General features: G+C 43.1%; 1 protein-coding gene across 1 annotated transcript in view; it reads left to right on the top strand.

Annotated features, from left to right (window-relative positions):
• Nucleotides 1-7314: 7314 nt before the first annotated feature.
• The window catches only part of Cdkal1 (CDK5 regulatory subunit associated protein 1 like 1), a 267428-nt gene continuing 263346 nt past the window's right edge, over nucleotides 7315-11396 (top strand). Inside the window, exons 1-2 of the mRNA XM_032884235.1 lie at nucleotides 7315-7337; nucleotides 8287-8383. Of these exons, the coding sequence (XP_032740126.1) occupies nucleotides 7315-7337; nucleotides 8287-8383 (120 nt within the window). The remainder of the gene's footprint in view (nucleotides 7338-8286; nucleotides 8384-11396) is intronic.

Raw genomic sequence — 11396 nt, 5'->3', positions numbered from 1 at the left:
GACGTTAGGCTTGGTGCAGCTTTTGTTGCTTTTAGAAGAGAAATGCAACAAAAAGAAGGGAGTTGGGGGTGGCTTATATACTAAGAAACTTCTCTACAGTACTGTAACTCTTATGGATTCAGATTTTTGTTGGCTTGACTTAAGGATTTATCATAAACCTCAGATGTTGGTCAATGATACTAGATTTGTGTGTAATTGAATGTAAGCTATATTCCTTCTCATTGGATTGTGTGTATTTTACTTTTTACAACTATTATTTGTAAGTGTATGTGTGCATGTTTATGTGGATGCTTGTGTGTTTGTGCATATAAACATTTGGGGATCAGAGGACAATTCTGGGGAGTCAGCACTTGTCTTTTGTTTTGAAGCAGCATCTCTCTTGTTTTGTGTCACTGTACTGTGTGTTCCTACTTAACTGGCTTTCAAGCTTTGTGGTCAATTCACTTGTATCAGATTTTCCTCTTTCCATGGGAATAACAGAATCACATATGCAGAGCAACGTATGAGGTTTATCATGTGGATTCTAGGATCTGAACCCAGGTTTTCAGGCTTGTGAGGCAAGTGCTTTTCCGTGCTGAGCCATCTGCCCAGCCCTTGTGCAGCCATTCTCTTAAGAGTTCAGCAAGAACATTGAAGGTACGTGGGGGAATCACGTCTTTATTTTATAATGTGGAAAATGCAGATGAAGGCATTGTACATGGTAAGTGCATACTAGACTGAGCTATCCCACAAGCTACGCGTTACTTTCCTGTTGGGATTTGGCCACATCATCACAGAATCAGAATTTATCATGTCCAGGTTAACTTTAAGAAATTACTACTTGCATGTAGCAGGTTTGTATCTTGGTGATCTGCCCAGAGCACCTTCTCCTGCTCCTGTCACAGGCATGGGCTCCTCCCTACTAGGTGCACTGTACATTGTTCACCATAGTGCAACACTTTTCCTTCTCACAAAGTATGAGGTACACTATTACAGTGGCATTCCATACTGAGATGCTGAGGTTATGCTCCAGTTACTTGGAAATTGAATGTCCCTATACATTCCCAAGTATTTCTGTTTGGATCATTACTTTTGGTCTGTACATCTTAGAGTAGGTTTTAATTTTACTTCAAGCTTTTGGGAGCTCATGGTCCAACTGCAGTTGTGACAGCAGAGTCTTGCAAGTGCACATTGCATTACGCCAAGCATCTCCTTCTCGACTGGGTTCAGAATAGGGAAGGCACTGTGGCTAATGAACTGTACCAGAGTCTCTCTTGTTTGCTTAGGTGTGTCTCTGTATTGCACATGACTGTATGTATATACATCAATTGATAAAGCAGGAGACCCCTTGTGAGAACATCTGATTGTAAGAGTCTTTCTTGTAGGTGTGCTTGCCTCTTACAGAAACACAGTGCCATGACGCTCTTCCTTTTGCAGTCATGAGGAAGAGTTTTACACTTAGAAGTGTAAAACCTAGATATACCAAGGGGATTCATTTTTCATAAGATTCTTTATTCTCTAATTGCTATTTTTTTAAAAAAAAAAACTTTTTATTGGTTCTTTGTGTGTTTCACATCATTATCCCCAGTCTCACTCATCTCCCTATCTACCCTCTGCCCTTGCAAACACCCCTACCCACTCAAAAACACGTGACCTGACAAACCCCTCCTTTCCCCCCAAAAAACCAACAAAACAAAAAGCAACAACAGAAACATAGAAAACACCTCATTGTGGAAGCTGTACATGTCACAGTGTGTGCCACAGTATATCCCTCTGTCCACACGTCTTCTCTTGCAGATTTTTATGCTTGAGTCATTGGTCTGGTTCAAGATCTCTGGTGTCTGTAACACCAACTGAGAATCAATCCAGTTAACCTGTTGTTGCCCTGTCATGGAGATCTCACAGCTTCAGATCAGCAGGGCTGGCCCTTTCACAAATCTGCAGTTTGCAGATGGTACAGGTTTTGGGGTGGACCAATTCAGAGCCCTGGATCTAGGCTTGGGTGATAGCTGAGCTGGTCAGTGCACCCGCTATCTCTGTTCTGTAGCACCAGGGTGAGTTCTCTAACCCTGCTCCAATAGGCCATGCAACACCACCATTGGCAGGAGGCAGGGTCTGCTTTCCTGCTCTCATGCCCTCAGGGCTGGCTCACAGGCACCCATTACCCCAGGTGAGCTCTGCTGTGCTGCACAGTTAAGGTGAGGGCCCACTCTCCCAAGTTCTGCAGCCTGTGAGGGGCTGGGCCAGCTCTCCTGCTTTCATACTCTCTGGGCTGGCTCACCCTTGCCTTAGCCTTCAGGACCAGTTTCACTCTGTTGCCCAGACTAGGTGCTGGCTTGCCCGAATGCTTCAGCCAGTGAGAGGGCAGATCTAGTTTTCTCATTGTTTTGCCCTGGGGACCAGTTCTCCAGACTACCACCTCAGATGAGTGCTGGGGGAAACTTCACCCAGGCCACCTCAAGGAATCTCGCCCTTGGGGCCCAGTCACGTGAGGCCCCACCACCACTGTCAGTTCTGCTCTGCTGCCTAGGCAAGGTGCAGGGCTAGCTCTCTCTTTTTCAGGATGCTGTGAGAAGATTTCCCAACTTCCAGAGGTGGTAAAGGGTGGGGTTGGAGTCACTGGGACGGACTTCTGCTCCACTGACAATGATACATGACAGGAGTTTTTTTAAATGAAAGGAATTTTAGGTGAAAGTTACGTTACTATGAATATTTTTGTATTAATACCAATTTGATAACATGTATGAGGACTAAGAGAAGTACAGATGGAGATTCCTCAGTCTCCCCTGACCTGATACTAGTAGAAAAAGATCCATGGTTTTCTGCATACTCCAGTGAGTCTAGTTTTCTACCAGACCATTATGTTGCTCACTGGACTTGGGTGAGCAGAACAGATACTGAATTGAGGCTCTTCCTGGAAGGCACTTGGCTTAGTGCATGACCATGTGTTCCAGAGAAGGAACAATTCCTCAGTGTTTGTTACTGCGTTCTCAAATGTGGGACTCGAGGATCCAGGCGATCTTGGGCTCACCCCAGCTCTGGCTCACTCAGCTGAGATCACTGCTTCATTTTGAAGCTCAGTTTTCTTACTTTTGAACTAAAGGAGTGACGCTTTGTCATCATTAGGGATCCTCACGCTGCTGTGAATCTTCAGCTACTCTACAAACCATTTCCTGTGCTTAGTATTCAGAAGAGGAGGTCCCCGCTTTATTTTTATTTTCTGTGTCACTCAAGTTAATGGTCTATGCAGGTGCATGCCACCAGTCTCATTTGGAGATATGTTTCAAGAATATATGAACCAAAATATTAAATTAACTTTATATTCATTAACTTTTTAATTAACATGCCAGTGCCACCTGAAAGGAAGACATGGTAATTCATACTATTTTAAACTTTCTTAAGTTATTATTCTCAGGAGCATTCACATTTTGAAGGATAAAAGTTTTTTAAAAATACCTGTGTTAGGTACGTATCAAAAGAAAAATAATTTCACCTTGTATTAACATGAGCAAAGCTTATTAAAGGAAAAGGACAGGCTGTCAGAAAGGGATGATTACAGCAGGAACATTCAGAGACTGTATTAAAGCTTTGGTGCGTTATTTTGGTCACATGTAAAGTGTGGCATCAGTAGCCCATGGCTGGGCTGAGGCTTGTCGTAGGTGTACTTCTCATCTGCCCTGCCATTTTGAAGCTGAATTCAACTCAGCTGGAATAGTTCTTACTTAGTAAGTTCCTAGGTCAGGCCTTTTCTGAACCTTTACTCTTAATATTATGGTGTTCTTAGTGCTTGACAAACCCTGTTCTGCCTGGTGCTGTGGCTAACACTGTTCTCCTGTCCTCCAGATCACTCTCTTTTCTTTGTTCTGCTGTAGTGACTGCTGCAGCTTTCTGTGCTCTTTTGTCTGCGCCTTCCTGCTTATATTTGCTGATAAAAATGTCTTCATGGAGGCTTGTCTGGTTTGCTCATCGATCTTCTCTTCAAGATCCCTGCACTTCTCTCTGCCACTGAGAGTTGCATGGTTGCTGCCAAGTTGGTTATAGTCTTGTTATATCACCTTTTATTAACATTGTTGAATTGCAGGCATGAGTTTTCCTCTTTCTATATTCCCTTAAAATCGTTTCATTTCATGGGAAACAGATATTTTCTTTAAAAAAAACTTTGATATTAATTTTATTCTTTTATGTGTATGAATGCTTTGCCTTCAGGAATGTATGTGCACTGTACCTGGTGCTGAAGGATGTCAGAAGAAGGTATTGGTTCTCCTGGACAAGATAATTCTTAGTTTTCATGTGGGTGACAGGAATTGAACTAGGGTCCTCAGTAACAGTGTCAAGTGCCCCTAACTGCTGAGCCATCTCTATGGCCCCAGACATTTTCTTTGAGCATAATTTTGGTGATCTTTTGGATACTTAGCTGCGATTCTACATGTGAAGGTTCTCGAAAAGCACAATGTTAGCTGTCATGTAGAGTTTGATAATGAGAATGGGAAAAATATTTTCATTTCTTAAGGAGTTTTGCATTTACTATTAAAACATATTTGTTTGAAGTGAAGTCCTTATCAATAAAGTGTAATTTTGTGGCAGGGATAGGTGATAAGTCCTTTGGATGTCCTGTGAGTCACCCAAGTACAAGCTTGGGTTTTTAACAAAATTATTTAGCAATTGTTTCACTCAGGATATTTTCTAGTTCCATCTGTTTGCCTAAGAATTTCATGAAGTCATTGTTTTTGATAGCTGGGTAGTACTCCATTGTGTAGATGTACCACATTTTCTGTATCCATTCCTCTGTTGACGGACATCTGGGTTTTTTCCAGCTTCTGGCAATTATAAAAAGGCTGCTATGAACATAGTAGAGCATGTGTCCTTATTATATGTTGGAGCATCTTTTGGGTATATGCCCAGGAATGGTATAGCTGGGTCCTCAGGTAGTGGAATGTCCAATTTTCTGGGAACTACCAGATTGATTTCCAGGGTGGTTACACCAGCTTGCAATCCCACCAACAGTGGAGGAGTGTTTCTCTTTCTACACATCCTCTCTAGCATCTGCTGTCACCTGAGGTTTTGATCTTAGCCATTTTGACTGGTGAGAGGTAGAATCTCAGGGTTGTTTTGATTTGCATTTCCCTGATGATTAAGGATGTTGAACATTTCTTTAGGTGCTTCTTGGCCATTTGATATTACTCAGCTGAGAATTCTTTGTTTAGTTCAGTACCCCATTTTTAAATAGGATTATTTCATTCTCTGGAGTCTAACTTCTTGACTTCTTTGAATATATTAGATATTAGCCCTATATTGTATGTAGGATTGGTAAAGATCTTTTCCCAATCTGTTGGATGCCATTTTGTCCTATTGACAGTGTCCTTTGCCTTATAGAAGCTTTGCAATTTTATGAGGTCCCATTTGTCGATCTTTGATCTTAGAGCATAAGCCACTGGTGTTCTTTTCAGAAAAATTTCCCCCATGCCCACGTGTTCGAGGCTCTTCCCCACTTCCTCTTCTATTAAGTGTATCTGATTTTGTGTCGAGGTCGTTGATCCACTTGGACTTGAGCTTTGTACAAGGAGATAAGAATGGGTCAATTTGCATCCTTCTACATGCTGACCTCCAGTTGAACCAGCACCATTTCTTGAAAATGCTATCTTTTTCCTCTGGATGATTTTAGCTCCTCTGTCAAAGATCAAGTGATCATGGTATGTGGGTTCATTTTTTGGTCTTCAATCCTATTCCATTGATCTGCCTGCCTGTCTCTGTACTAATGTCTGCAGTTTTTTTTTTTTTATCACGATTGCTCTATAAGACAGCGAGAATTTTTTTGTGAGAATTTTATTGAGTATTTTTGTATTGATATTCATGAGGGAAATTGGTCTGAAGTTTTATTTCTTTGTAGGGTCTTTGTGCGGTTAGGTAGAAGTGTAATTGAGACTTCAAAGAATGAATTGGGTAGTGTTTCTATTTTGTGGACATCCAGAGACTGCCCCACCTGGGGATCCATCCCATATGCAGCCACAAAACCCAGTCACTATTGCTGATGCCAAGAAGTGCTTGCTGACAGGAGCCTGATATGGATGTCCCCTGAGAGGCTCTGCTCGAGCCTTACTGATACAGATGAGGATGCCTGTGGCTAACATCAGACTGAGCACGGGGACCCCAATGGAGGAGTTAGAGAAAGGACTGAAGTTGCAGAAAGCATTCGTAAACTCATAGAAGAACAACAATATCAACCAACCAGTTCTCCCAGAGCTCCCCGGGACTAAACCACCAACCAATGAGTACACACAGAGGGACCTATGACTTCAGCTCCCTATATAGCAGAGGATGGCATTGTCTGGCATCAATGGGACGAGAAGTCCTTGGTCCTGTGAAGGCTCCTTTTCCCGGTATAGGGGAATGCCAGGATGTTGAGGTGGGAGTGTACGGCTGGGAGTGGGAGCATCTTCATAGAAGCAGGGGGAGGGGTTATGGAGGAGGTGGAAAGGGGATAACATTTGAAATGTGAATACATAAAATATCCAATAAAAAAAGAGACTTGAAAAGAGTAAGAGCCAGAGGACGTGTTGCTGTGAGACCGTGTCTCCTAGTAACGCCAGAGTCCATACCCATAAAGTTCTCTCGACCGTCCTAACACGAGCTGCGCACAGGTGATGCTAATGAGCATGCCACGCTGGACGGGGAAAACCCACGAGGTTTCAGTCTTACACAGAGAAGTACAAGCCACTGAGTGAGGCTGGGAATGGGAGAGGCGGTCCTTCCCTGGGAGAGTCCACCAATGGACTGTCTGGTGCCACATGTGAGCCCGGAACACGTAGATTCAGGTGGCATTATATGGATACAGCAGCTTATATTTATTCATTTCACTCTTTTTGCGCTTCCCAGAAGTTTTTTTTTCCCCCTGACTTTTAATTACAAGGGCCTATTTCTACTGGCCCCAGGAGTTTTCTTGTTGTTACTGTTGGCTTTTATTTTTGGTTGTGACCCTAGCCTTTAACGGCTGAGCCATCTCTCCAGCCCTACTGTTGGCTTTTAATTCTGAACCTGTGCCCTGGAGTTGTCAGAAAATGACAACAAATGTATGCTGGGCATGGAGACACATCATTTCTTCACATTCTTCATACTCTAAGGTCAAGTCCAGAGCCTGGACTGAAAGCCTCGGCTTTCTTGGGTGTTGGTGTAGGTAGCTCCCTACCTGGTGCATACATTATGACAGCCATGAATGCAGCAGTGACACCAGTAACCAACTTCCAAACTGGTGCTCTGGAGAAAGAGTCGAAGGCCTGCACATTTAATTTTAGGTGAGCAGAGGATATAGTTGACTCCGGGAGGTTTAAATAGGCACAGATGTCTGCTGTCACTAGCATAAAGTCAGTGTTGCTGGAAACAGTGAGTGACTTTACTGATGCTCAATACGGACATGCGTCTTCACTCCTCAGTAACCAAATGCCTCATAATGCTACAATGCCAGGCGCTCCGTTGAGCCAGTGTTTCTACTTAGAACTTATGTTTGTCAGCTTTTGTTGCGGTGGAAAAATATCAGGAAATTATCAGTAAGACAAAGGTCCAGGAACAAGGTCCACTTTTCAAGGGTTTACTTGCTCCCGCTCTCTAGCCCCGCATTGCTTCTGAATGGCTTGTCTAATAAGAAGTCAGTAAGGGATTAACCCATGCAGGAGACCAGGCTTCATTACAGATGAACCAGTCTTTCTTACAGATAAGCATGTATGCAAACATGTACATATTTGCATATGTATGGACACCTACATCATCCAGTCATGCTTGCTGTGTGAAGGGTGACAGCCAACACAGGAAGCCAATAACCAAAGGTTGTCCAGGGAGAAGGAGTTGGCAGGGAGTTTGGGAATTTCCATGGTACGAGATATTTTACCTTCTATTCTCTTCTGTTGAAATTATTTGAACTATACTTTATTGTTCAATGTTTAAGAAAGAATATATGATGTTTCATGTGCATTCTTACTAACATTTTAAACACATGACTTGTTTGAAGGCTTAGCCTATCTATGTGGAAAAAAGATTTTTGCAAATGTTTCATATCAGCATTGCAAACTTGTATGATTTTTTTTTTTTTTGGCAATATGGTGATGATGAAAGTTCTAACAGACACATGCATTAGTGGTGTGAGAAACAGGCAGGCAGTACATAAGTTTAATGATGAATATTTTCTTTAGCTCACCGCTGGAAAATCCTGGTTCATGTTAGATGGGCTTCTTAATTGGAGAACTTAGGTGCACAAACATCACTTTCTAAGGCTGTGTCAGTGAGCAATAGAGTTCACAATGATTTTTTCCATTACAGAAAAGCTCACGAGGAGAATAAGAAAGTTGTCCTCGCTGGCTGTGTTCCCCAAGCCCAGCCTCGTCAGGATTACCTCAAAGGACTGAGCATCATTGGGGTAAGAGTGGACTGGATGGATAAATAGAAGAATTGTCATGTTGTCACCTCATTTTATTTCCTCATGCTAGTTTACTTATGCCTTTTCTAAAATAACTGTCTTTATCTCCTGTGGAACTTCTTTCAGAATGTGTGACTTTTCACCTTCACACACACACACACACACACACACACACACACACATACACACACATACACACACACACACACACACACACACACACATATATCACACCATACACACACACACACACAAACACACACACATCCACACACACACACACACATACATATATACGCACCATACACACATCCACACACAAGCACACACACATCCACACACAAACACAAACACACACACACACACACACACCCATGTTGTGGGCTCTCTTACTAAGTCATTAGCACTGTAAAAACACCACTATGGGGTTTTATGCCTTGTTATGTCTTGGCCTTCATCCACTCTTGTCACTCTCCACGTCATACCACATTTCCCACCTTCCTCAGCCACCGGCCCATCGTCCCCAGTACATAAATGTCTGTCTGCTTTCCTCACCCCCAGGTCTCAGCCTCTGGGGAGCCCACGCTGTATAGCTCTTTACTATGGTTCTCCAGCATCCCATCTCTGGGTGCCTTTGCCCCTGCTTCTGCCTCTGTGTCTAACGTAACAGAGAGTTAGGGTTATAACTTAAGCAATTTTATTCTCCCACAAAGCCCATAACTCCAATTTAATTTTTTATACCAGGGAAGCTTTTCATCACTTTAACCACTGTGTTTCTCCAGCCTTCTCCATCACTCATACACAAGTGTATAAGTTTTGGTATATTATTTTCACCAAACATTTTTCCTTTTGTAGTTTTGTTCTTAAACATAACTGTTGGGCAGCCAGATCTGAGACATCCACAGACTGTTTAACTTAGTTCCCAAAATGACCCTGTGCAAAACTTCTGGCACTGTGGGTTGTGACCCCATAGTTATGAAAATGACTGGGGATGGCCATGAAACATTTGGCAAATGAGTTACATTTCTGAATGCCTAGCAACTAAAAATAAATGCACATCACCAGGTAGCCAATCTGCGGTGATTCTGACACCCGTGTTGTGTCATGTGACTTCACTGTAGCCTTGGTTCTGAGCGTAGCTCTGCACATGGTACTGAGCACACTGTCAGGCCTCACAGCCCTTGTGAACACCTCTGCTGGAGCCGTCTCAGCTCAGATCCCAGACTGCGCATGTGAGCTGTGAGCTGCGAGCTGCAGTGGGTTCAGACTGTGCATGTGATGAAATGCTGAGCGCTTCTTGTACCCATAAACCTTTCTTCTCCCCCAGAAATGTAATGGTTGAATTACAGAAAACAAAGGCATTTGTGATTTTCCCACGATCATTCGTTAATCTATCAAGTCTGTATATATTTTTGGATTGTGTTGGTAGAGACAAGCAAGTTCTTCTGTGTTACTGGTATGCAAATTTGCTTTAATTTTAAATAAATGGTGGAATTATATACTGATGAAATATTTTAAAATAAATTTCTTATGATTTGTTATCAGCAAATGTTTGATTTATATACCTATTTAGTAATGTATATCTTTATCCTCAGATTCATGTAAAATCTTTTTAGGCAGATAGGATTCACAGTGGAAAAGACGCTTCCCTGAGAGTGTAGTTGCCTTCAGTCAGCATTTCCTTACGAGATGGTGGCAATTTTCCTTCCCACCATTCTACTGAAGATCTGCTCAGAAAGCTCACCCATGACCTTGAAAGCAAAGCTTTATCTTATCTAAGGGCAGGCGAGGCGGCCCAGTGGATAAGGATGCTTGCCGCAGAGCCTGGTGTGCTGAGTTGATCCCTAGGACGTTTAGGATTAAACGCATGTTCAATACTAGCATGCAAGCAGAAATCAAAGAATTACTTAAATGTTGGCTTTATGATTGTACCCATTGGCTTGTCTCGCAGGCTGTTTAGGAAAATGCCCTGGATGCATGTCAGAGCTGGGCCTCTGGCAGTGGAGTGAGTCCTTCCACTGGTCTCGGGCACACAGGCGTGTGGCCCTCTTTTTCTAGCCCAACTGGGAAGCTGTCTTGGAGGTGTTCATTGGCTTCTAAGAGCTGACCTGCAGAATGAGCTCCTGACTTACAATTCCTTAAACCTTCCTGTCCCATATGGCTTAAGTTAAACATTTGGGGTTTGAGCTGAGTACATAGTGACCACAGGTGGTTGGTAACTGACACGGTGGACAGCACTGTGTGATATCTCTGCCCCTGGGAGAAGTTCTGCTCTGAACAGTTTGGAGATGTGGGAATAGCACCTTTCATTTACTGTAGGTACCAGCGTGTCGGCTCGTTCCCTCTCTCCATGTTCAGCTGTGACCCGGAAGTCTTTTCTGAGAGCAGGGTAAGATGTTTGTATGGGCCCTTTGAAAGTCCCTCCTCAGAATGACTCAGTACTGTTATTTATGAATTGTTTGGTCACCAAGTCCTTGCTCCCTGGTTGAGAACGTACGGAGCCAGTAAGGGAACGTGCTGCGTGCTTTGTTTTGTTTTTCCTCTGTATACTAAAAATCAATTGCCCGAAGGGCACACGATACTGTTTTACGTGTTTTATTTGAATTATATGCTGTTGAATAAGCTCTTTTTGTATCCAGGGCTGCAATTTATGGCGCTAACTGAGAACAGCTTTCTTTTTTCTCCAGTGGACGTTCAGTCTATTTTCCCTCCTCAAGGGGAGTTTGGCTCTGCCTTTGCTCTGTCCTCCTCCCACCTGCGCTCAGGCTGGCCCCTCTTCCGCCCCTGCCTGTGGCTGCGGTCCCTCCTCCTCTCTGCCATTTCTCTGTCTTCTTTTCTCCACTGCCCTTATCACGCCCGGCAAGTGGACACAATAGCTTCCCAAATTACATAATGAACTTCATTTCTGCTTCTTTGTAATTAAGTAAAAATAATGGTTTCTTACTCTGTTTTTATACACACTTCTTCCTGGTCTTTTGTCCTTTATGGATGCAAAGCCCCCAGCTGTCCACAG

This window comes from Rattus rattus, chromosome 14 (assembly GCF_011064425.1).
Source record: "Rattus rattus isolate New Zealand chromosome 14, Rrattus_CSIRO_v1, whole genome shotgun sequence".
Taxonomy (NCBI): domain Eukaryota; kingdom Metazoa; phylum Chordata; class Mammalia; order Rodentia; family Muridae; genus Rattus; species Rattus rattus.
This window is presented reverse-complemented; position numbering and strand designations above follow the sequence as displayed.